This window comes from Microcaecilia unicolor, chromosome 4, assembly GCF_901765095.1.
Source record: "Microcaecilia unicolor chromosome 4, aMicUni1.1, whole genome shotgun sequence".
NCBI lineage: Eukaryota > Metazoa > Chordata > Amphibia > Gymnophiona > Siphonopidae > Microcaecilia > Microcaecilia unicolor.
Genome location: NC_044034.1, coordinates 332,642,471 through 332,669,952, shown reverse-complemented (window position 1 = coordinate 332,669,952; position 27,482 = coordinate 332,642,471). Strand labels below are relative to the sequence as shown.

General features: G+C 47.5%; 1 protein-coding gene across 3 annotated transcripts in view; it reads right to left on the bottom strand.

The window, feature by feature from the left end:
* PIWIL2 (piwi like RNA-mediated gene silencing 2) overlaps positions 1-27,482 on the bottom strand; it is a 349,150-nt gene that overhangs the window by 20,905 nt on the left and 300,763 nt on the right. For 2 of the 3 annotated variants that reach the window (XM_030202014.1, XM_030202015.1), the window contains exon 20: positions 14,252-14,339. In XM_030202014.1, coding sequence (XP_030057874.1) covers positions 14,252-14,339 — 88 coding nt within the window. Of the gene's footprint in view, positions 1-14,247; positions 14,340-27,482 lie in introns of all 3 variants that reach the window. The other variant, XM_030202016.1, reaches the window with a different exon arrangement.

Here is a 27,482-nt window from a genome sequence, read left to right as displayed (position 1 = left end):
TGATACCCTCTTGCCTGAGAAAGGCAGTCACTACCACCATGACCTTGGAAAAAGTCCGAGGGGTAGTCGCCAGGCAGAAAGGCAAGGCGCGAAACTGGAAATGTTGGCTCAATACCGCAAACCGGAGAAACCACTGATGGGAATACGCAAGTACGCTTCCTTGAGGTCCAGAGACGTGAGAAACTTTCCTGGCTGTATTGCCACAATGACGGCACGCAGGGTTTCCATGCAGAAGTGTCGCACTCCTAAGGCCTTGTTGACTCTGTGTAAGTCGAGGATAGGTCTGAACGACCCGCCTTTTCGAGGCACCACAAAATAGATGGAGTAGCAACCGCAGCCGCGTTCGGTGGAAGGAACCGGAACCACCGCTCCAAACTTCAGCAACACCTGCAAGGTCTCATATACTGCCGCCCACTTGACGGCAGTGCCGCATCAGGACTCCAAAAACGCGTCTCCTACTAGGACGGCAAATTCTAGCCGGTAACCTACTCTGATCAGGTCTAGGACCCACTGATCTGAAGTAATCTTGGTCCACTCCTTGAAAAAGAGGGAGAGACGACCCCCCTACTGCGGGAACCGACGAGTGGACCGGCGCCCCATCATTGTGGAGGACGCCCCTGTACGCCTGGATGTTGCCCAGACGACGACGCGCGTTTGTCCGAATGAAAGGAGTTCCTCTGCTGGAAACGGGTATGTTGACCAAACCCCGCAGAGCGCCCCGGGCGGTGGCCTGGAAGAGGAGGGAAAAGAAGGATTTTTGAAAGAAGGCCTATCCTCAGGCAACTGTTGAGACTTAGTCCCCTAGGTCCTTAACAATCTTTTCCAAACCCTCCCCAAATAAAAGAAGGCCCCGAAAGGGTAACCACAGCAACCTTTGTTTAGAGACCATGTCAGCCGCCCAATGCCGGAGCCAAAGAAGGCGGCGGGCAGTAACTGCCACAGACATCTGCTTAGCCAAAGCTCTGACCAGATCATAAAGGGTATCAGCCAAAAAAGACAGTGCAGACTCCATACGCAGGCCGACCTCAGCGAGGGAACCCGCTCCATCAGCGGGCTGCTCAACCACCTGCTGCAACCAGGAAAGGCAGGCCCCGGCTGCATAGGAACTGCAAACAGCCCCCCATAAGGAAAGGCCCAAGATATCAAAGGACCGCTTCAGCGCGGATTCCAGCCGCCAGTCCTGCATATCTTTCAAAGCGACCCCTCCCTCCACCGGAAGAGTAGTCTTTTTAGTAACAGCCGTGACTAAAGCATCCACTTTAGGCATCCCAAAGAGGGTCAACTGACTTCCCCTCAGGGGGTAAAGGTGACACATAACCCTGGCCACCTTCAAGGGACCCTCAGGGTCAGACCATTGAGCTGAAATAAGCTCTTGGATGGAAGCATGCACGGGAAAAGCCCGAGAAGGCTTCTTAGTGCTAGCCATCCTAGGATTAATAGAAGAGGCAGTGCCCTCGTCACGATCTTCAATACAAAGGGCCTGTAAGGCATCAGAAATGAGAGCTGGCAGCTCATTGCGGTGGAAAATCCGAACCGCTTTAGGGTCATCCAACTCCTGTGGCAAGCAGCCACCCTCATCTGGATCATCAGTCCGTGAGGGCCTGCCAGACCCCTCAGACTCCCCGAAACTAGACCACGGGGAAGAACAGAGTGAAGAATCCCCCTCAGACGGGGTATTCACTCATCTACGCTTAGCTTCAGCCAAAAGCTTGGGGGAAGAAATAAAGTCTCCAGCAGATGCTGGGCTATAAAGAACCGGAGTAGAGACTTGCACGGGAACGGGGTTTGCGGGAATCCCGCGGAACCCGCGGGGACGGAAGCAGTTCCTGTGGGGTTCCCGTGGGGACGGAAGCAGTTCCTGTGGAGTTCCCGTGGAAGTGTATGCTGCACTTGCGCCAGCCTCTCACCTACCGAGTACCAAGTTCTTTGAGTGCTGTCTCCTCCTCCTCCTTGCTTTAACAGCACAGATGTGGAAAGCCTCCATTAAGGAGGTGGTAGAGATACAAATGGTGACGAAATTCAAAAAGGCATGGGATGAACACAGAGGATCTCTATTTAGAAAATGGAAGTTATAAAAAACCTAAACTTAAATGGCTGCATGTGTGTGGATGTGTTGTGTGACAAGTGTCACATGGTGACTCTGGCTGTGATGAACTAGGGCCGATACCGGGAGACCTGTACGGTCTGTGTCTCATATATGGCAATCTGGTTTTGGATGGGCTGGAAAGGGTTTAGACAGCAACTTTAGTGGCTGGAACATGAGGACAGTTCTGGACAGACTTTTACGGTCTGTGTCCCACAAATGAGAAGATGAATAGGCTGGAGTGGGCTTTGAGGGCAACTCCAGCAGTTGGAACATAAGGATAGGGCCAGGCAGACTTCTATGGTCTATGTCCCAGAAACGCCACAGAAAAACCATAATCACGTATATAATATCACAGTCATTGTTGATTTAATCATGAATTGATAATGATTGTGACTATTGGGCAGACTGGATGGACCGATCTGGTATTTATCTGCTGTCATTTACTATTACTATTAATCCTCTCTGCTTCCGGGCTGATGCGCAGACCTCAGCTCTGACATAAGCATGAGCATCAGATGTCACCTGACCTACTGGCGCATGCATGTGGTGATCTCTTAGCACACAGTGCCAGTGAATCAGAGAAGTCTTATATGTGCGCACCAGAGTGTTCCAACTTCCGTTCCTTCCTTGCCTGCAGTGCTGTGGCTCAAACCCAGAGACTGAGAGAGCTGACAGGAATTTTGTTTAATGTACCATTAAATTCTTGTGGGTGAGGACAGGTTAAATTCTTGCGGGGATGGGTAAGATTCCCCGTGGGGACGGGCGGGGATGGGTTAGATTCCCCACGGGGACGGGCGGGGATGGGTTAGATTCCCTGCGGGGATGAATGGGGATGGGTTGGATTCCAGTGGGGACGGGTTGGATTTCTGTCCCCGTGCAACTCTCTAAACTGGAGGCAACCCAGACGGACAGGAATTGTCAGGAGCCTCAGGCAGTGCTCTTTTTAACATAAAAGCCTTATGCATCAGCAGCACAAATTTAGGGGAGAAAAACTCACCCTGTATATCCGCCCCCACATTGGGGGAAGTGGAGGCAAAAGGTCCTCTAGAAACCTCGAAACGAGGCATCCCCCTGCACTTAGACCTCTCCGCAACCGTGAGGGTCCAGTCACGTGGTGCCTCCAAGATGGCAGCCGCTGCCAACTCCAGCGGGGCTTTGAAGCATATGCTGCCTACATGCTAATGCTGGCACGAGCATGGTGGGAAGAATCACCACCCGCCATGCTCGCGCCAGCATTAGCATCTAGGCAGCATGTGCTGCAAAGCCCCACTGCTGATCTGCGTTTCCCATAGTGGGAGCAGCGCTTAACCCCTTCAGCAGCTATCAAATACAGAACACAAAATGGCGCCTTCGCGCCAAAACTTACCCCGCACAGAGCGCTGTCAGCGGGAACCTCCCCGGAGGAGCTGGGCACCACTCTCACCTCAGGCGATCGAGTCAAATGAGCTGCGGTCAAGCTGCACCGAACCAGGAGCTCAGGAGAAAGCCTCTCTCTGTTTTTTTGTTTTTTTACTGTGAGGAAAGTTAGAGGTAGGCAGCCACAGAGGAACTCCGGGAGGAGGGGGATTGGGGTAAGGCAGGGACAGGGAAAACCAAGTATGCCTTTAAACTGGACACCACCAGCCACAACACCCCCTGCTCTGGCAAAGCACAGGAGCCACCCCAGGCAGAAATCCAGGAGCTGAGACGTCCACATCTGCTGGGAGATACCGTCATACTGAAGGCAGAGGGGGTTGGGAGTCCTAGAACACCATGTGCTTTCAGTGTTCTCTATCTCTACCTGCTGGTAGGCGGATACAACCCATCAGTTAATGGATTCATCTGCTGTTGATGACAAGGAACTAACATTAAGGAATAATAGGAAATCACTTAACTTCTTTATTTAACAAAAGATGTTCTAAATTACCTGGATTTAAAAAAAGGTATAATTTGAATCAGGAAATTTTCTAATTATTTTTATAGACCTCTACCAATATCTCCCCCCTCAGCTGTATCTTCTTCAAGCTGTCCCACCAACTTTACCATATTTGTTGCCTTTCTCTCTGTACCTTTTCTAATTCTACTATATTTGAGATGAAGCAACCAAAATTTCATACAATATTCCAGGTGTGGTCTGTACCATGGAGTGATACAAAGACATTATAATATTCTCTGTCTTATCCTCCATTCCTTTCCTAATAATTTGTTATCCACCTAGAATTGTAGATATATAAAATTTCTGTTCTGCTCTATGTATATATAAATTTCCTAGCATTCTATTTGCTTCCTTACCCACTGCTGTACATTAAGCAAAGGATTTCAAAGTATCATCAATTATGGCACTTGGGAGCCTTTTTCTGGGTGGTAACTCCTAATGTGGAACTTTGCATCAGGTAGCTGTAGTTTGGGTTGCTCTTCTCCCTACATGCATTACTTTGCACTTCCTCACATTAAAATTTTATCTGCCATTTGTGGGATGCTCAGTCTTCCAGTCTCAAAATCCTCTTGTAATTTCTCAACTTTGAATACCTTTGTGTTTTCAAATTTGATCACTTCACTCATTATTCATGTTTCCAGGTCATTTATAAATATGTTACAAAGCAGTGGTCCTGGTACAAATCCCTGGGGAATACCCCTCTTTATCCTTCTCCATTGAGAATATTGGCCATCAAATCCTATTCTCTGTTTTCTATCTTTTAACCAGTTCTTAATCCACAATAGGACAATGCCTCCTATCCCATTACTTTTTAATTTCTTCAGGAGTCGTTCATAAAGTTCTTTATCAAATGCCTTCTGAAAATCCAGATATACAATATCAACCAGTTCACCTTTATCCACATGTTTATTCACTCCTTCAAAGAAATATAGCAGATTGATAAGACAAGATTTCCTTGGCTAAATCCATGGCTATGTATATGTTCAGTATATTTGTCCTTTATAATAGTCTCTACCATTTTGCCTGGTGCAATCTCAGGCTCACAGGTCTATAAATTTTCTAGGTCACCTCTGGAACCCTTTTAAAACATTGACCACCCTCCAATTTTCCGCTACCACACCCGATTTTAAAGATAAATTACTAATAACAGGTCTGCAAGTTCATTTTTTTTTTTAGTTCTAGTAGTACTCTAGGATGCATACATCTGGTCCAGGTGATTTGCTATTCTTTACTTTGTCAAATTGCCCTATTATATATTCTAGGTTTACAGAGATTTATTTCAGTTCCTCCAACTCAGCACCATTAAATACTGTTTTTTGGCACAGGTATCTCCCCCACATTTTCCGTGAAGACAGAAGCACAAAATTCATTTAGTCTTTTCTCCATGGTCTTGTCTGTCCTCCCTGAGTGCCCCTTTGCTCCTTGATTATCTAGTGGTCCAACTGATTCTTTTACTGGCTTTTGCTATGAATGTACTTTTTACTATATGTTTTTGCCTCTGAGTCAAGCTTCTTTTCAAAGTCTCTTTTTGCCTTTCTTATCAGTGCTTTGGCAGTCTTGCCATTCCTTAAACTGTTTCCTATTATCTTCAGTTAGATTCTTCTTCCATTTTTTATTTTCATTTTAACATAATGTGCATTAAAGAATCCACTTTGACAAAGAAATCCAGAAAAGGAAACAATAAGAAATATACTAAATTTCCAACTAGGATCAAAAGTATACCCTACAGTTTACAAATAAAAGGGGGAGAGAACCAAAAAAAAAGAAAAATCCATAGGAAGCTGGATATATTACAAGAAAAGGGATAAGAAAAAAGTCAGAGTAATCCCTGTTACTAATACAAATAAGGACCTACAATCATGAAGCTACTTCAGAGGCCCCCAAAACACCCCCAGTCTGAATAAACTTCTACAACTGTGATGGTTCATAATAAATATACTTAACATTTCGATAGGAAATAAAGCATTTACATGGAAAACACAGTTGAAAGGAAGCCCCCAAATCCAGCACTGACGGGCACATGGCCAGAAATTTCTCTCTCTTAAACTGTGTCCATTTGTAGGAACATATTGGATCAGCTCAATGGTCCATCTAGCTCAGTATCCTGTTTCCAACAGCAGCCAATCCAAGTCACAAGTACCTGTCAGAAACCCAAATAGTAGCAACATTCCATGCTACCAATCCCAGGGCAAGCAGTGGCCACCCCATGTCTGTCTCATTAACAGACTATGGACTTTTCCTCCGGGAACTTGTCTAAACCCTTTTTAAACCCAGAAACGCTGTTGTTACTACATCCTCTGGCAAAGAGTTCCAGAACTTAAAATTGGGAAAAACAGAATACCACCATAAACACAACATTCCCAGACCTACAGTAAAGTCTCAAAATAGCCTCTTTGTCTTGCCAAAAAAACAAAAGAGAATAATAAAGTAGCTCTACCCAGGATTTGAGTGGAGGAGTAGCCTAGTGGTTAGTGCAGTGGAGTTTGATCCTGGGGAACTGGGTTTGATTCTCACGGCAGCTCCTTGTGACTCTCACTTAACCCTCCTTTGCCCTATGTACAAATAAGTACCTGTATATACGATGTAAACCGCTTCGAATGTAGTTGCAAAAACCGCCCCAGGTACGAATAAGTACCTGTATATACTATGTAAACTGCTTTGAATGTAGTTGCAAAAATCACAGAAAGGCGGTATACTGAGTCCCATTCTCTTCTTCCCCCCTTCCATTTGAGATTAGTCCAATAAAGTTGAAACATTCAAATCTCCAGCTTCATCCATAAGAATTGCCAATGTTCCTGTAAGTTTTGACCATTTTCCTCCTTGTATCATAGTCTCATTTTTGAAAGCTATATACTAACATATTGGACTTTCTGTGTGAACTTACTCCTGGCGAGAATCTTGCGAGGTCACTGCTTGAAGTCTCGGCAGCCATTTTGAAGCGCTGCCAGCAGCGAGTGGGAGCCACAAAGAGGCCACTAGACCACCAGGGCATGATAAGGTAGGGGAGGGGCGGACAACCCTGAGGCACGCCAACACCAGCCTCAGCCTGCCTAGTTGACATGTCAGGGTTAAAAACCGGACATATATTAACCCTAGATCATAATGTAATCAATTTTTATTTAATAACGGGCGTAAGTACACACAGAAAATCCAATATGTTAATATATAGCTTTCAAAAATGAGACTATGATAAAAGGATGAAAAGGGTCACAACTTACAGGAACAGTGGCAAAGGTCAAAAATTTACATACATTCCTATGGATGAAGCTGGAGATTTGAATGTTTCAACTTCAAGTAGCAGCCTCACAAGAGTCTTGCAAGGTCACCACCTGAAGTCTCGGTAACCATTTTGAAGTGGCGCTGGCAGCGAACGGGAGCGGCATCACTGGGCAGGAAGGAATGGGGTCCCCTCTCTGCCCCGAAAAGGCCACTAGACCACCACAGCACTGTAAGGTAGGGGAGGGGAGGTGGATCATGGTTTGGAATGAGGCTTTCTTTGCTTTGGGGGGGATAAAGATGACTATGTGGCATGGGAGTGGGGAGGGGTGTGACAGGTATGGCTGGGAGGGAGCTTAACAGGGGCAGGGTGGGTAGGGATTGGGGTGGCTATTGGTGTCCTCTTTTTTGTCAAGGCAAATATGGTAACCCTATTATGATCACAAATGTCAAGGGGCCCCCGCACCATTACTTCTTGCTCCAGGTCACAGGGTCCACTAAGGGCTAGGTCTAGAATTGCTCTTCTACTTGTCCTGAATCAGCTGCTCCATACAGCAGCCCTTTATTTCATCTAAGAACTTTACTTCCCTAGCATGCCCAGATGCTCTCTCTCTTTCTAAATTTGACTTTTTTTTTTAACACATATACCAGCTGCACCCATCTATATGGCTGGTTCTAATATCATCTTTATAATGTCCAGTTATGCATGTGTTTGTGTGTGTGCCTGTGGGTTTTTTTTCCTTACAGAATCATCTTGGGATGGGTGATGATGAGATATTTTGATAACTCAAAATCATGATTATCAGATGAAAGAAGGTGGAGATAGAGAGCACTGATTTGTATACTCTGTCTTATTGGAGGGTGTGTTCCTGGAATCCTCAGTATTTCTTATAACAAAGCACAGGAAACAAAAAGTGAAACAACACATCTCCTTCCACACAGATCCTTCCAACAGTCATGTAAACAGAACCCAGAAAATAACAGAGAAAACCAACAAAGCTGCAGCTTGCACTTCCACAGACACCAGACTCCACCTAGAAACTGGCACTGTGGCTCGGGGTGGGACTCTGGATTCACCTGAGGCAACTAAAGGAAAGAAAATTATCAGGTAATATTAATTTTTTAGTTCCTTAGCATCAGCAGCAGATGAATCCAGAGACAGGTGGGATGTATCAAAGCAGTACCTAAACAGGGTGGGGAGCCGAAACTCTCGCCGCCAGCACGGAAGCCCCAAACACCGCCTCCGTACACATGGCCACATCTACCTGATAATGTTTGACAAAGGTATGCACTGATGTCCAAGTCGCTGCCCTACAGATTTCATCCAGAGCCAATCAAAATTCCGCCTATAAAGCTGCCAACGCCCAAGTGGAATACGTGCAAAGTCCTGCTGGAGGCATGTGACTCGCAGGATATAAGCTGACAAGATAGTGGCTTTAACCCAATGAGAAATCTTTGCTTTAGAAGCCGATTCACCTTTGCGCAGCCCAGAAAAAAGACAAACATGATCTGAACGGAAATCATTTGTAGTATCCAAATAATGCAGCAGAACCCTCTGGATACTGGTCTCTGCAAAACGCAGACAGAAACAAGGGCTGATTCAGATTAAAGGTCGAGACCACTTTAGGGAGAAAGGAGGGCATGGTACGCACATTAACCCCTGCCTCGGAAAAACACAAGAAGGACTCCGTGCAAGAAAGAGCCTGAAGATCCAACACCCTCCACACAGACGAAAACGCGACCAGAAACACCAATTTCAGCGTAAATCCATCAAGGTGGCCCTCTGCAATGGCTCCAAGGGTGCCCCCTGCAAGCTGCGTAACCCCCTTAATAAACCAAAGCACATCAGTATGAGACGCCAGAGAGAAGCCCAACACCCGGTCGCGATAACAGGTGAGTGCTGCCACTTGCACTCGTAGCAAGCTGATTGACAAACCCTTTGCCAATCCTTCTTGTAAGGAGGATAAAATCTGCAATAGGGAAGCTTGGAAAGGGAGACCAAGCTCTGTAGGAGCAGAAGGTCTCAAAAACTCATCAAACTCATGCGCACGCCACCAAAGTAGACAGCTTCTTAGCACAAAGCAAGGTAGCAATAACGCCTCAGAGTACCCCTTTTTCCTCAATCTTGACCGCTCAATAGCCAAGCTGTAAGATCAAAGGGGGAGGGATCTTCCATAACCAGCGGACCCTGGCACAGGAGTCCCGGCACCATTGGAAGGGCCAATCGACCAACAGCGTTACTAGGTCCGCATACCATGGACATCGAGACCCGTCCACAGCGATCAGCAGCACTCGACCTCGATGACGCTAAATACGGTATTGCACACGCCCGATGAGCGGCCAAGAGGGAAACGTGTAGAGAAGGACTAACTCCAGCCATGGATGAAGGACAGCATTGATGCCTACCGACCCGAAGCATCTTCTTCTGCTGAAAAACCTGGGGGCTTTCTCATTTTTGTGTGTCGCCATGAGGTCCATCACTAGAACCCCCACTTCTGCACTATGAAGCTGAAGGCCGCCCCCGAGAGCTCCCACTTCCCTGGGACCACATTGTGCCGACTGAGAAAGTCAGCTGTAACATTCTGTGCTCCCGCTGTGTGGGCTGCAAACAGCTGAGACAGATGCCGCTCCACCCAACTCATCAGCATGTTCGCTTTGCATGCCAGAGCAGTACTGCGAGTGCTCCCCTGGCGGATGATGTAAGCTACCACCGTCATGTTGTCCGAGAGCACCCAAACTGGCTCTCCCTCCAGTAGGCATACTAATGTTTGAAGGGCCAGAGTTCCAAATGATTGATCGACCATTGGGACTCGGTCACTGACCAGAGACCCTGTGCATACTGTGACCAACAATGCACCCCCCCCTCACCTGAAGAGGCTGGCATCAGTGATCACACCACCCAATTGGGAGTAGTCAATGAGACTCTGCGAGTCAAATTGACTGTCCACAACCACCAGGTCAAACTGGCCTTCATTAATGGAAGCTGCCGGACGTGTGGATCGTAGTCCTGGGAAACTGGAGACTACCGGGTCAAACTGGCCTTTGCTAACGGAAGCCACCAGAGACGTAACTCGTAGTCCTGGGAAACTGGAGACCACCGACTCAACAGGGATAGCTGTAAGGGCCTCATATGAGCCCGAGCCCACGGCACCACTTCCAAAGCCGCTGCCATGGACCCAAACACCTGCACATAATCCCATGCTCTGGGAATGAGAGACCGCAGTACCTGAGCAATCTGAGTATGCAGCTTGTCACTGCGCTGGCTGGGCAAAAACACCTTGCCCTGAACTGTGTCGAAAAGCACCCGGAGATACTCGAGAGATTGAGAAGGAATGAGCTGACTCTTGTTGTCAGGCTCGCCTAGAGGAGATGTGAGCTCTTGTGCCCGATGGAGGAGGATTCCTCATCGAGCTGTCGGCCAACCCCAAGTTCCCCCTGTGTCCCCCTCCGTTCCCCAAGGGTTGAGCCCCCAGATGCGAGAAGCAAACAGCAGAGAGAACTGAGTCCAGAACAAAGTCCACGGGGCACGGCCAAGCAACAGGCAGAAGCAGGACCAGGAGCCAACAGAGGTCAGTACCGGGCAGCAAGCAGTAGCAGATCCAGGAACAGGCAAAGGTCAATACCAGGCAGCAAACAGTAGCAGATCCAGGGACAAGCAAAGGTCAATACCAGGCAGCAAACAGTAGCAGATCCAGGAACAGGCAAAGGTCAATACCAGGCAGCAAACAGTAGCAGATCCAGGGACAGGCAAAGGTCAATACCAGGCAGCAAACAGTAGTAGATCCAGAAGCACTGCAACTACCCAGGAAACAGAGTAGAAGCCGAAGCATGGGAGGACTGGAGGCAGGGCTTTAAATAGGACAGGAATTAGGCCCAAACATGCACAGCTGTCTGCAAGATGGCTGCCCCCACCAGAGACGTCCTCAAGCACAAATATGGACTTCCTTCCTGAGGCTGCCCAGCTCCAAGATGGCTGCCCCATCCTAAGACGCCCTATCCAGGAGATGCCCACAACCAAGATGGCCACCATCTCCGCAGATGCCCATACCTGCGCAAGCAGGGAACATGACACTTGTTCAAGTTGATCACCCATCCAAGGGACTGTAAGAGGTTCATGCCTCTGGTCGTCGCCTTACGCTCTCCCGCCGAGATGATGCCTTGATGAGCCCTCCTTCTGCAACGCCGCAACCACCACCACCATGTCCTTTGAAAAGGTCTGAGGGGCTGTTGCCAGACTGAAAAGGAGAGCCTAAAACTGAAACTGTCGGCCCAGAACTGCGAAGCGAAGAAAACGCTGATGGGCAGGCCAAATGGGCGCATGCAAATAAACCTCTTTGAGGTCCAATGCCATGAGAAACCCCCCCCATCTGAACTGCCACAATCATTGATTGGACGGTCTCCAAGTGAAAATGACGGACCTTGAGACAGTGGTTGACTTTCTTGAGGTCCAAGACTGGGCGGAAGGACCCCTCCTTTTTGGGAACCACAAAATAAATGGAATAATGACCTGTACCTCATTCCTGATATAGGATGGGAACAACATCCCCCAACTGAATCAGATGTTGCAAGGTGCCCTGCACTACCGCCCGCTTGCAGCTGCCTGTGCATGGGGAGACCAAGAAAGAATCTGTGACACAAGAGGAAAGCTCTATTTGTACCCATCTCGAATAAGATCTAAGACCCACTGGTCTCACGTGATCTTGGCCCACTCCTCGTAAAAGAGAAACAACCACCCCCCTATGCTCGGGATGGAGTGGGCCAATAAACCATCACTGTGAAGGTCTTGGGACAGAGAGAGCTCTAGAGGAAGAACCCCTGGGGCGCTGGTCCGACCAAAAAGACTGCTTCTACTGATACCGAGACCACTGAGAAAAGCCAGAGCGACCTGGACTGTATTTTTTTTTGCTATCCTTCAACCAAATCTTAGGGTGACCAGTCTTCCCAGAAGGACAAGGCTTGTCTTCTGGCAGATGCTGAGACTTGGAATTCTTGAGATCCTTCACCAGTTTCTCCAAGTCCTCCCCAAATAAAAGCTTTCCCTTAAATGGCAGTCTAACCAGCTGTTGCTTGGATGTTGCATCTGCCACCCAGTGGTGCAACCACAACAACTGGCGTGAGACTACAGCCAGGGAGATCTGTTTGGCTGACGAACCAAGTCATACAAGGCATCTGCCAAATAAGCCAGTCCGATCTTCACATCTGGAAACTCAGAGGGAGGCTTAGCCCCGGTCTCCAGCATGTCAGCTACCTGCTGGACCCAAGAAAGGCATGTTCGGGTAGCATAAAAGCTGCAGACTGCTGCTTGTAGAGCCACAGCCAGAGCCGAGACCTTGAAGGAAAGCGTCAAGGCCGACTCCAGCTTGTGGTCCTGGACATTCCTTAAGAGCTATGCCCCCTTCAACTGGCAAGGTAGTCTTTTTGTGACTGCTGCCACTAAAGTGTCCACTCTCGGCAACGCCAAACGGTCCAGGTCTTCCTGAACCACCAGTTAGAGGCGAGACATCGCCTTGGCCACTCGGAGGCTAGCCTCCGGTGTAGTCCACTGTGCAGAAATAAGTTCCTGCATAGCCTCATGGACTGGAAAGGCTTTCGGTGGTCTGTGGGTACTAGCCATCTTCAAATTTGCTGCCGCAACTGGCTGCACCTCAGGGGCTGAAATATTTAAAGCCTGCAAGGCTCTAGTAATGAAGGTCAAGAGTTCCCTCCTTGTAGAACACCCGTGGGATCACCTGGTTCTCCAACCAGCTCTCCCTCCTCTAGATCTTCCAACTTCCACAAGGAGAGGGATGGCGCAAATTCCCCTCTGAGGGGACTGGAGACAAAGGAGCAATAGACCCCCCCATCAGAAATGGAGTCTAAACGAGGCCTCTTGGACCCAACAGCAGCCTGCGTAGCCGGAGGGTCAAAGTATATCCCAGGAAGCTGCAATGCTGCTTCAGAACCGGCTGTACCCTTTTTAAAAGAAAAGATCTGTGCAAGAGCATAACAAATTCAGGGGAAAATGGAAGCTCTGCTTCTCCGTCCCCTGGACCTCTCAGAGGTGCCCAGCACTCAGTCCTCGCACAGGAAGCCCTACCTAAATCTGTTCCGGGACCCTGTAAACCACTTCCTGATACCGCAGCATCTGCTGCGCAGGAATACACCATGGCTGCCCACACCATGGCAGCGAGGGGAGAATACGGCCGCACATCCTGAGAATGGGAAATACTCGCGCCTAAATCCGCTGCCACACTGACAGGCTCAGAAACTGAACACCCACCCGGACAGGCCCCCGATGCTGTTCTCCGCTTACTGCAGCAGGAACAGTGTTTACATCCACAGCCATCTGTGTGACTGACAACGCCGGGCAAACCCCCCCAGAAAGAAGGAAAGGGTCACACTCACCCTGAGGAGAGCCCAGACGTCTCAGGAAAGCAGTGCTGCAAAAACAGCCACGTGTGCTCACTCTCCCAAGAAGCCCAAAAAGTGCTAAAATCCACCAGACAGCATTTAAAATCTTTTTGAAATGGAGGCGCTGTGAGGAAAGAAAAGGTGCCAAAGGGCTGCAGAGACTACCGGGGTGGGGGAGGATCTCGCCTCACCAGGTGTATCCCCTAAAGCTGGTACCACTCAGCTAGCACCCCAAGGTTACTGAACCAGATACCCGGAACAGAAGCTGCAGCCAGATGAAGCCAGGAGCAGGCAGAAGACCGTCCACCCGCCTGCTGGAGATAGAGAATACTGGGGATTCCAGGAGCACACCGTCCAATAAGACAAAGTATAAATCAGTGCTCTCTATCTCCACCTGGTAGATGGCCACAATCCCCCTGTCTCTGAATTCATCTGCTGCTGACGCTAAGGAAATCCTGCTTACATACAGGAAAATATAGAACCCTTGCCCACAACCTTGAGTATGCCATCAGCAGGGTAGGCCCCACATTGCACCTCCTACACAATTCAGATGTGTTTTTGCTAGTTTATAATTTCAGCATTTACAGGTGTCCTACAAGTGTGAGGCAAAATAAAGCAATCCAAAGAAATTTACAGTAACTTACTGATAGTGCTGGCAACAAACCCAACCACGGATTGCATGCCTCTGCTTGGGTCATGATACACATCCATCCCAATCACCATCAACTGTTTCTATGGGAAGAAAGAAGAATGTGACAGACTCATCTACTGCTGAGGCTGAAACCTTTCCCAGAACACAGTGTCCAACAGCATGAACCACAGAAAACCTCTCCCCTAACACAGAGTATGAAAACACTAACAATGGCCAGCTTTTCCCCAGTGAGCATTAACCAAAGCCAGCTAACTGTGTGTGACTGCTCTCCCCAACCATTACATCTGGTAATTGTAATGACCCTGTACGCTCCACACTGCCCACCCTAGACATCACAGATAAGGGTCCTAGACTTCCAGAAAACTAAAGTGCCCTTTTACAAAGCGTTGGTAGGCCCAATGTGGGCTTACTGCATGCTAAATTGGAACTAATACTGGCCCAATGCAGCCACTGGTAGTAGTTCCTGCTCAGCGCTCGTGAAAAAGTTTTTTCTAGCGCAATGCTAACTGGTTGGATAATCGGGCATTGCTGTGTGCCTTCCGGCTACCGTGAGACCCCTTAACCGCCACCTCAATGACTGGCGGTAAGTGCTCCCTGCCGCATGGCCATGTGGTAAGAGTTATTCTTACTGCAAGGCTTTACCCGTTGCGGTAAAAAGGGCCCTTTCCCCGCAGCTTAGTAAAAGTACCCTTAACTTTGTCAAGATGAGTTTTTAGCTAGATGTGAAATGGGGGGGGGGGGGGGGGGGGGGGGGGGAGTAGAGGTGCAGTGGCTAAAAATTAAAGGATATACAATTCAAAGTAGATAAGAGTAAGAGGAGAGAGGCCACAACGATTTTCTAGATAAGTAGCTGCATAGGAAAAATGGTTAACATTCATAAAGTATATACAAATCCACTAAAACTCAAAACTAGTGGGGTGTGGAACTTGAGACAGTTTTCTAACGTTCATAAAGTATAACAGATCAAAGAAAGAAAAGGACAGACAATATCAGAAAAAGCTAAGAAAAGCTGGGAAAGTACTTGAGAATGTGAAGATGCAGATAGAAAAAAATTAGCACTATGGTAAAATGAAGGGAGGCTCTCCCCACAGTATTTTAGTGACATGATGAAGTGCAAAAATAGCTTTCTGAGATTCTGAGGTGAAAGAAATGATTTACACAGAAGCTGGTGAGAAATAAAGCAAATTTGCTTCTTCAAGGGCTGGCAGTAGAACACAGAAATGGATACAAAATAGGAACAGTAGAGAGGTAGACCTTAACAATTTTTTAGAAGACCATCCAGCTTATTTTCAAACAGAAAGACGCCCATATTTCGACCCAAATCGGGAGATGGGCGCCTTTCTCCCATGGGCGCCCAAATCGGTATAATCGAAAGCCGATTTTGGGCGCCTCCAACTGCAGTCTGTCGCAGGAATGAACAAAGTTGACGGGGGCATGTCGGAGGCGTGGTGAAGGTGGGACTGGGGCGTGTTTATCGGCCGAGGAGAGATGGGCGCGCTCGGCCGATAATGGAAAAAAGAAGGGTGCCAGAAGTGAGAATTTGTCACTTTTTCTGGACCCTTTTTTTCACGAACAAGTCCCCCAAAAGTGCTCCAACTGCCCAGATGACCACCGGAGGGAATTGGGGATTACCTCCCCTGACTCCCCCAGTGGTCACTAACCCCCTCCCAGCCTGTATGCCAGCCTCAAATGTCATACCAGCTCCATCACAGCAGTATGCAGGTCCCTGGAGCAGTTGTTAGTGGGTGCAGTGGACTTCAGCCAGGTGGACCCAGGTCCATCCCCCCCTACCTGTTACACTTGTGCTGCTAAATGGGAGCGCTTCAAACCGCCCCCAAAACCCACTGTACCCACATCTAGGTGCCCCCCTTCAGCCATAAGTGCTATGGTAATGGTGTAGAGTTCTGGGGAGTGGGTTTTGGGGGGATTTGGGGGGCTCAGCACCCAAGGTAAGGGAGCTATGGACTTGGGAGGTATTTTCATTTTTTTTTTAATTGTTACAAGTGCCCCCTAGGGTGCCCGGTTGGTGTCCTGGCATTATTATTATTTATTGCATTTGTATCCCACCTTTTCCAGGCTCAAAGTGGCTTACATAATGTTGTTAACAATGTCATTACAAGATATCAGATACAGTTAGTATTGTGCATAGATTGAGTAGGGAGATAGAGGAAGGGAGAGATGTGATCGGGAGTTATGTAGTTGGATTTTCATAACTGATTGGGTTGGTGAGGTGAATTGATGAGTTGTCAATTATTGGTTTTCATTGTAGGCTTTGTTGAAGAAGTATGTCTTCAGGGCTTTGCGAAAGATAGTTATAACATTGATTGTTTTCAGGTCTGTAGGTACTGCATTCCATAATTGCGTGCTCATGTAAGAGAAGGAAGTGGCATGCATCAGCTTGTATTTTATTCCTTTACAGATGGGGAAGTGTAGGTTGAGAAACTTGCGGGATGATCTTGTGGCGTTTCTGGGACCAGTGCACTACGAATCCTGGCCCCTCCCAAGACCAAATGCCTTGGATTTGTTCGTTTTTGAGTTGGGTGCCTTCGGTTTCCATTATTGCTGAAAACCGATACCGCCCAGCTCAAATCCGCCCAAATCAATGCATTTGCCCGGCACAAACCGTATTATCGAAACAAAAGATGGACGCCCATCTTTTTTGAAAATATGGTCTGTCCCGCCCCTTCGTGTATCCGTCCTCGGAGATAGGCGCCCATGGAGATGGGCGTTCGCGTTCGATTATGCCCCTCCATGTCCATGAGGAACTAGGTAAACCAAAGTTAGTTAAAGCAATGGGGCCAGGTGGGATACTGTATATACTCGACTACAATCTGAGATTTTGGCCCAAAAATTGGGATCCTGGCTTGTAGTTGAGTCGGAAAAAATGTCTTCCCCCCTCCTCCCCCAGTGACCAGCACTGCTCTCTCACTTCCCACCCCCACCGCACTAACTGGCATTTTTTTTTTACTGCTCCCTCCTAACTGCTGCTGCTAGGGAACTGAAAGCAAGCTGGATCGGTGTGCAACCTTGAGCGTCTGCACATGCTCAAGGACTTCTGCCGGGAACTGTGAGTCCTTAAGCATACGCAGATGCTCAAGGCCCCATACCGGCCCAGCTTGTGTTTACTTCCCTGTCAGCGGCGGCAGCAACAGCAGGAGCCAGGATGGAGTGGTAAGAATTGAGTGCTAGTGTGTGTGTGTGGTGGTGGTGGGGGGGGAAGGAAGCGACAGAGAAGTGGCAGTCATTGTGGGTGGACCAGGGGGAGGAGCAACAAAAATGCTGCATACCAAGGAGAAACAGGAAAGGGAGAAATGCAGGATACCACGGTGGAGGAAAGAATATACTTAAATATAACCCCCCTCAAGTTTATACTCAAGTTAACAGTTTCCCCCCCCCCCCCCCCTTTTCAGGGGAAAACTTAACTTGGATAGGCTTATATTTGAGCATATACAGTATGGGAAGTTCTTCAGAGGCAGTCCTAGTTTCAGATGACTGGAAAGAGGCAGATGCGATTCCTCTTCATAAAAGTGGAAGGAGGATGAGTACTACAAGTCAGTAAGTCTGACCTCTGTAATGCTGAAAAACTGAAGAAAGTACGGTTTCTGGAACTGAGTGGATTATAGGATCTGAGGTAGCATAGTTTTACCAGAAGTAGGAACTGTTAGACAAATCTTATCAAATTTTTTGACTGGATGTTCAGAGAGCTGGATCAGGTGAGAGCGTTAGATGCTGTGTTTCAATTTCAGCAAGATTCCACATAGGTGACTAAGAGGGGCATAATCGAAAGGGACGCCCAAATTTTCCTGGGGCCGTCTTCGCAAGACGGCTCCAGGAAGGGGTGGGGAAACCCGTATTATCGAAACAAGATGGGCGTCCATCTTTCGTTTCGATAATACGGTCGGGGACGCCCAAATCAGCAAATTTAGGTTGACCTTAGAGATGGTTATCCCCAGGACTTGGTCATTTCTGATTTTCGGCGATAATGGAAAGCGAGGACACCCATCTCAGAAACGACCAAATCCAAGCCATTTGGTCGTGGGAGGAGCCAGCATTCGTAGTGCACTGGTCCCCTTGACATGCCAGGACTCCAACTGGGCACCCTAGGGGGCACTGCAGTGGACTTCAGAAATTGCTCCCAGGTACATAGCTCCCTTACCTTCAGCCAGATGCACTAACTGAACAGAAAAAGCCCTTCCCTTACCGATCCCTTAGCGATTCGGAGAGGAACGGGCATGCATGAAGGAAGTCGCATGCAAATGAGCTGCTCGCTGTTAGCTCATTTGCACACGATTTCCTTCCTAAGGAGGGGAAGCCAGTGCAGAGAAGCCAAGCATTATGTGTGGCTGCTCTGCGCATGCCAAAGATGGCTTCATACATGCAGACAAGTTGTGTATAATAGCCGTCTACAACCTTAGAAAAACACAAGTCCAGGTGAAAACGTCCAAGAGCTTGTCAGGGACATATTTTTTTTTTTTAAAGAGTATGGGTGAAGGACGTCCTTTGCTATGCCTCCGTCCCTGCGACGGGAAGTTGAGGATGTCTAAAATGTGGATGTTTCTGTGAGAAGGACGTCCATGCTTTTGCTATGCCTCCAACACGCCCTTTATTTATTTATTTGGATTTTGGATCACAAGTAGCAGCAGTGAGATTTGAACCAGCCACCTCTGGATTGCAAGACCAGTGCTCTAACCACTAGGCCACTCCTCCACTCCACTCCCTTGAAATTTGGCCGTCCCTGTGGGGGGCAGTTCAGGACGTCCAAAATGTTTTAAAGGACGTCCATGCCTTTGCTATGCCTCCGCTGACACACACACACACCTCCCCCCCCCCCCCCCCCGGAACCTGCATACTGCTGCGATGGACCTGAGTATGACATTTCAGGCTGGCAAAAAAAGCTTTTAAACTTGTTTTTTTCAGGGTGGGAGGGGGTTAGTGACACTGGGGGAGTCAGGGGAGGTCATCCCCGATTCCCTCCGGTAGTCATCTGGTCAGTTCGGGCACCTTTTTGAGGCTTGGTCGTAAGAAAAAATGGACCAAGTAAAGTCGGCCAAGTGCTCGTCAGGGACGCCCTTCTTTTTTCCATTATCACTCGAGGACGCCCATCTGTTAGGCATGCCTCAGTCCCACCTTCGCTATGCCTCCGACACGCCCCCGGGAACTTTGGTGGTCCCCACGATTTGGGCGACCCTGAGAGAAGGATGCCCATCTCCCAATTTGTGTCGAAAGATGGACGTCCTTCTCTTTCAAAAATAAGCCTGTAAGGGACCAAAAGTAACTGACTGGGTTAAAACTACTTAAATAAGAGGTGACAAAGGTCCGTGGTAACGGATGTTACTAGTGGTGTGCCACAGGACAGCTAAGATTTAATGTTTAAAAACCCAAGGGAGTGATGTGACATAGGAGATAAAGTGTTTTGAACTCAAAACAAGAGTGGGATCTGGAAGCGACTGCTTCTGATATCTTAAGGTGACCAAACAGGTAGATAAAGCAATTAGAGTTACCAACTTTTTGACAAAGAAAAACCCGACACCTGTACCTCTCCATGCCCCTCCCTTGTGACACCCACTGTTGTACTCTTCTCCTGCCCTGCCCCTCTATAGCCAACTGTCTACACTAGGGTTGCCATCTCAAAAGAAAAAACTGCCATATGGTCCATGATTATTTCACAAAACATATATAAACAGAGCTCCAGTAATCCAATTCTGCAAAAAAATAATAATAAAAATTTCCAGATTAATATAGAAAACCTGTCATAATAAAGGAGCAATAATGTCCAGAACAGGACCAAAGAGTAGCCTTATAAGTTAGAGCAGTTCCTTGTGGCCTTAGGTAAGCTACTTAACTCTCCACTGGTTTGGAATGGCCAAGGATGGCACTGGCAGCCTCACCCCATTTAGGGCCTGCCATCAAAAACTATCATAGTTTCATCAGCCCCATAAGTCTCTTAGAGCTCGCTGCTTGTCGGCAGCAAAGACTAGAAAGAGAGGAGCCCAAGACTCAAATAGCAACACTACTACTTATAAAAAGGCAGAACCCTAAATCACCAGTATACTTCCTGCTGGAAAAAAGAGCAAGTGAGACACAGTACTACAGATCCCTATATAGAAATTATGTAGCAGAATATCACATCTTGGTCACACACACAAAACACAGAGAGACCCTTAATAAATATGAAACAAGGGACCATACATCAATAATAGAGATATGAAGACAAAAAATGAACTGAAAACCTCAAGTCAGATTCTGCATATACAGTAATATTAGAGGAATAGAAACTGAAAATGCAAGATATCAAAGATGCACCTTTCCAAAAGCTCAATATCCGCCTTATTTTCGAAAGAGAAAGACGCCCATATTTTGACCCAAATCGGGAGATGGGCGTTTTTCTCGCAAAGGCGCCAAATCGGTATAATCAAAAGCCGATTTGGGCGTTTCCAACTGCACTCCATCGCGGGGAAACGAATAAAGTTGACGGGGGCGTGTCGGAGGCAGGACTGGGGCGTGGTTATCAGCCGAGGAGAGATGGGCGTCTGTAGCTGATAATCGAAAAAAAAAAAAAGACGTTTTTACCACGATTTTGGGTCACTTTTTTGGACCCTTTTTTTCACGAAGTCCCAAAAAAGTGCCCCAACTGCCCAGATGACCACTGGAGGGAATCGGGGATGACGTCCCCGGACTCCCCCAATGGTCACTAACCCCCTCCCACCCAAAATAAACCCACTTTAAAAACTTTTTTCCCAGCCTGTATGCCAGCCTCAAATGCTGTACCCACCTCCATGACAGCAGAATGTGTTCGATCCTCTCACAGCCTTTCCCTGGGTCAGATGTGGCTCTCGGGTGCACTACAGGGTCACATCAGCATTGCATTGTGGTGGGTGTAGGGTATTGGGCTCCGTGATTTCATTAGCTTGTGTTACAGTCTCACGATGTTGGTAGTTGGTAGGCTCTTCTCCCATGGTGCTTTTCCCACCTGCCTACTGGGTCAGAGTGTGCCCTGTTGTGTTTCCTGTTGTAGTCCATGCGGTAGTGGCCATTTTTGTAAGCCAGTTTTAGTTCCCTTTCCTGTGTTAGCCACGTTAGACAACTTAGTTCTTACATTGAATGTGGCTGAAAGAGGGCATTGTCCAGCATTCTGCCAGCTCTGACCTACTGCTAATCTCAGTACCAGCGAGACTCGTTGCCAGTGGGGCACAACCTCTGCAGTTAACTGTGAGTAAACGTGCTTATTCCAATAAAGGACGTTTTCGGAGAGATTAGTCTTCAGGTGTCAACTGGTGTGCCAATGTTATACAGCAGCAACAAGTCCCTGGAGCACTTTTAGTGGGTACCGCAGTGCACTTCAGGCAGGCAGACCCAGGCCCATCCCCCCTACCTGTAACACTTGTGCTGGTAAATGGGAGGCCTCCAAAACCCACTGTACCCACATGTAGGTGCCCCCTTCACCCCTAAGAGCTATGGTAGTGTTGTACATTTGTGGGTAGTGGGTTTTGGGGGAGGGGGGTTGGGTGCTCAGCACCCGTGGTAAGGGAGCTATGCATGTGGGAGCGTTGTCTGAAGTCCACCGCACTGACCTCTAGGGTGCCCAGTTGGTGTCCTGGCATGTCAGGGGGGGCAAGTGTACTATGAATCATGGCCCCTCCCACAACCAAATGGCTCAGATTAGGACGTTTTTGAGCTGGGCGTTTTTAGTTTCCATTATCGCTAAAAAAACCCAAACGCCCAGCTCAAAAACGTCCATTTTTTCGAAAATACGGTTCAGCCCGCCCCTTCACGGACCCGTTCTAGGAAATAAACGCCGATGGGGATAGGCGTTTGCGTTCGATTATGCCCCTCCACATATACTACCTCCCATATATTTTGAAATGTATGGAAGGTAGTTTATATATTGCATTTCCAAAAGCTGACATATTCCAATTAATGAATTCAAAATAAAATATTCTTTCTACCTTTGGGCCTCTTTTATCAAGCCGTACTAGTGGCTCGCGGTGCAGTTTTGCCGACAATGCCCATTCACTCTGAATGGGCTCCATTAGTATTGCCATGTGGGAACCAGTGGCATAGCTACGTGGGGCCTGAGGGGGCCCTGGCCCCCCTGCCGACGATCCCCTTGAACCCCTCTCCGCCACCAACTCTCCCCCGCCGCCGCCACCGCCGCATCAGATACCTTTTTTGCTGGCAGGGGTCCCCGAACCCCGCCAGCCGAAGAGAGTCTTCTTCAGCGCCAGAGTAGCACCTTCGTGCAACGAAGTTCCTGCGATCAGCTGTTTCGACGCCTTACGTCCTGCACCGTGCATGTAGCCCTGTGCAGGACGTAAGGCGTCGAAACAGCTGATCGCACAGGAACTTCGTTGAACTAAGGCGCTACTCCGGCGCTGAAGAAGACTCTCTTTGGCTGGCGGGGTTCAGGGACCCCCGCCAGCAAAAAAGGTATCTGATGCGGCGGTGGGGCGGGCGGCAACAGTGGGGAAGAGTTGGTGGCGGGAGGGGGTTCAAGGGGATCGTCGGCAGGGCAGGGAGGTCCAATGTGGTGGTGGCAGCGGCTCGGGGGGGGGGGGGGGGGCGGCTAAACAGTGCCCCCCACCTCGGGCTCTGGCCACCCCCTCCCGGCGAGGTCTGGCTATGCCCCTGGTGGGAACCGTTAGCGCAGCTTGACAAAACAGGCCCTTTGTTGTCTGAGCATTTTCTTTTTCCATCTTCTTTCAGTCCAGTGTCTCTTTTTCTTTCTAATTCTCTTGCCAGGGTCTCCAGTCCATTTCACATTTCTACATGTCCACCATCCATCTCCCTGTGTCTCTCATCTGTCCTGTACAGAATCTCCCCTTCATGTACTCTTCAACCAGGCCTTTACTGGAAGAAGTAACTAACTCGCTAGTCTCACTCACACAAGGAGTACTCAGGCTGCATATACTGTAGCAGGACATGTTTATCCACTCCTACTCTAGCTGAGATAACATTTAACCATCTCTCTGACCTCATGTGCAACTTTCTTTAAATCAATCACCTTACTTTCTAACTCTTCTTACTTTCTTACCTTTCTATATGTTACATCTTTGCTTTACCCTTCGCTATCACCTATAATGTTCTATTACATATTGTTTTTGAATATTTTTACTGATGTAATAGTCTATTGCTCATGCTTGATCTATTCTTACTGTACACCGTCTTGAGTGAATTCCTTCAAAAAGGTGGTAAATAAATCCTAATAAATAAATAAATGTACATGTCTCTATCCTCTCCCCATGTTCAGCATCTGCCCTCTCAGTGTCCCTATTCCTCTCCCTGTATCTATCATTGCCTCTCTGTGTCCCGGGCCCTATGCTCCCTCCATGCCCAGCACCTTTTCTGTGCCCTGTCCTACCCCTTGTCCAGCTTATCCCCTCTCTCCTCCCCTTCTCCTATTTTCCCCAACCCAGGACAACATCTCTCTCCCTCCAGCCCTCTACTGGACCAGCATTCCCTCACCCTTCAGGTCTGGTCTCTCTCTCTTTTTTCCTCCATTACCCCATGTATACAGCATCTCCCCCTTCCCTTCCTCCCCCCACCAGGCTCTCTCTCTGTCCCCCACAGCTGGCATTCCTCCCCCCCTTGCTCTCACCCTCCCCAGGCAAAAATGTCAGCAACAATGTTTTTTGAAGATAAGTAGTGGCTATTTTTAATGGGTTTTTTTCTGTGCAAAGTAGTTTGGGGAACATGCTTGTGTATATTTTTCAGTTTGAGTGAGAGCTCTGCTAGTAGTTTGGTAAAACTGATATTGATACCGGTTTTTTGGAGCAACTTTTTTTCTCTATTATATTTGATTATGGAGTTTTTTCCTGCTGCTCTTTTTACAGTTTTTATTGAAACCTATGATAGAATTTGACTTTGAATGGGATTGATTATAAAGCGTTAGGAGCTTTCCCATGGAGATTTGAGGTTTTATTGGTTTAGATTTTGAATTTATTGATTTAATAAAGCCAAGTGCTTTCCCGACTGAATTCCAAGCGAATATTTAGTATTTTTGATTGGTGTTATATTTTTGCTTCCTATTTTTTTTTTCAGGTTTAGATTTTCACCAGGTAATTAGAAATCCAACCTATTTATCACTTACGTTTACATACTGACTCCCTTGGGAAATGGAAGAACTATGCAGCTAACATTCTCCAAATTATAAAAATTCTCTGGGAGATCTTACAGTGATGATTCTGACAACTTTTTTTCATGCCAAGATGGGTTAGTTTTTTCAGAGTTCAGTTTTTCAGAGTTACTTCAATGCAGGAACACAGAGGGCCGGGGACAGTTATTGTAACTGCCCAACTCATTTCAACTGTGTACAAAGTAGAGGAGTGTGGTAGCCGTGTTAGTCCACTCTTAAGGTTATCAATAGAAATCAAACAAAATAAAACATGGAAAAGAAAATAAGATGATACCTTTTTTATTGGACATAACTTAATACATTTCTTGATTAGCTTCCGAAGGTTGCCCTTCTTCGTCAGATCGTAAATAAGCAAATGTGCTAGCTGACAGTGTATATAAGTGAAAATATTCAAGCATTACTATGACAGTCTGACAGGGTGGGAGGATGGGGGTGGGTAGGAGGTATGCATGGGGACATCAAAGCATATCATTGATATTCTAACAGGATGGGTGTGGATAGGTGAGGGGAGGGTGATCAACAGAGAAATACAGCTTTATGGTTTATAATGGGCTAGGAACTCCAGATCCTTGTTAAGTCCTTTCTGTTGGGTGTTAAAATATTCAATCATTCTGACTTCAAAGGTCTTATGTTCTTGTATGGTTTTAAAGTTACCTTTCAGGATTCTCACTGTGAAGTCACTGGTACAGTGTCCTGGTCCTGTAAAATGCTGACCAACAGGGGTGGGAGCCCTACTGGCACCAGTATTGTTCATGTGATGTCTATGTAAATTGAATCTTGTCTTAAGCATCTGGCCTGTTTCTCCAATATAGCATCCTTCGTTACATTTTTTACACTGAATGACATATACCACATTGGAAGATAAGTGAAAGATTCCTTTATGTTGAATATCTTTCCTTTGTGGATGACTGTGGGGTCCTGTGAAATGTTTTGGCATAGTTTGCAACTGGATAAATTACAGGAAGTGTGCCCTTCTGTTCCTTTTCAGTCTGTGATGGAAGTTTACTTCTGATTAGCTTGTGTTTTAAGTTGGGTGGCTGTCGGAAGGCCAGTACTGGTGGGGATGGGAATATCTCTTTCAGTAATTCATCCTCCTGGAGTACAGGTTGTAGATCTCTTATGATTTTCCTCAGTTTTTCCAGCTCTGGATTGTATGTCACTACAAGGGGGATTCTGTCTGTGGCTTTTTTTCTCCTTGTACTGTAGCAGATTCTCCCTGGGTGTTTTGAGGGAGGAGGCAATATTCTTGGAGATTATTTTGGGGTTGTAGCCTTTCTGTTTGAAGGATGCAGTCAGGCTTTTAAGGTGTCTGTCTCTGTCCCCTGGGTCAGAGCAGATACGGTGGTATCTTGTAGCTTGGCTGTAATGATGGATCTTTTTGTATGTGAAGGATGGAAGCTGGAGTTGTGGAGGTAGCTGCATCTGTCTACAACTGTGTACAAAGAAACTGGGAACGTTGGGATCAGTTTAGAGCACTGGGTTCCAAAACCTGATCCTGGAGGCACCCCAGCCAGTCAGGTTTTCAGGATATCCACAATGAATATTCATGAGATAGATTTGCATGAGCTGGAGGCAGTGCATGCAAATCTCTCTCATGAATATTCATTGTGGATATCCTGAAAACCTGATTGGCTGGGGTGCCTCCAGGACCAGGTTTGGGAACCACTGGTTGAATGAATCATTGCAGGAGAGCAATCATTCATTTTTCAAATAATTAAGATTTTTTTCTTTTGTTTAGAACCTATTCCACCAGAGTTGAGGAGAGAGAAAAACAGCTAATATTCAAAAGTACTTATACGTTTAATGGTAGCTCCTACATATATGTGTGCCCTATCTGTGAATTTTCAGTGGCACTATATAGTGCTGCTGAAAGTTTAACAGACTCTGGAGACCACAACTTCAGAAGGATATAAACAGGATTAGAGCCAGTCCAAAGGGCGGCTATTAATATGGTCAATGGTCTCTCTCATAAAGAATATGGGTAAATAACACAACTTTAAAAAATAAATATTATTAAGTAGAATGGACCTCAAAGCGATCAAGGCAATCATGACTTTCTCAGCTTTTACAAAAGCTTTTCATTAGTGGTCCATAATTTTCCTATTTTACATATATAGCGAATGCTACATACCTGTAGAAGGTATTCTCCGAGGACAGCAGGCTGATTGTTCTCACTGATGGGTGACGTCCACGGCAGCCCCTCCAATCGGAACACTTTCTAGCAAAGTCCTTTGCTAGTCCTCGCGCGCCGACCAGTCTCATATGTAGCAAGACAAAGAGAAGGGAAGACACAACTCCAAAAGGGGAGGCGGGCGGGTTTGTGAGAACAATCAGCCTGCTGTCCTCGGAGAATACCTTCTACAGGTATGTAGCATTCGCTTTCTCCGAGGACAAGCAGGCTGCTTGTTCTCACTGATGGGGTATCCCTAGCCCCCAGGCTCACTCAAAACAACAACCATGGTCAATTGGGCCTCGCAACGGCGAGGACATAACTGAGATTGACCTAAAAAATTTACCAACTAACTGAGAGTGCAGCCTGGAACAGAACAAACATGGGCCTAGGGGGGTGGAGTTGGATTCTAAACCCCGAACAGATTCTGAAGCACTGACTGCCCGAACCGACTGTCGCGTCGAGTATCCTGCTGCAGGCAGTAATGAGATGTGAATGTGTGGACAGATGACCACGTCGCAGCTTTGCAAATCTCTTCAATAGAGGCTGACTTCAAATGGGCTACCGACGCTGCCATGGCTCTAACATTATGAGCCGTGACATGACCCTCAAGAGCCAGCCCAGCCTGGGCGTAAGTGAAGGAAATGCAATCTGCTAGCCAATTGGATATGGTGCGTTTTCCCACAGCAACAAACAATTGGGCGGACTGTCTGTTGGGCTGTGTCCGCTCCAGATAGAAGGCCAATGCTCTTTTGCAGTCCAATGTGTGCAGCTGACGTTCAGCAGGGCAGGAATGAGGACGGGGAAAGAATGTTGGCAAGACAATTGACTGGTTCAGATGGAACTCCGACACAACCTTTGGCAAGAACTTAGGGTGAGTGCGGAGGACTACTCTGTTATGATGAAATTTGGTGTAAGGGG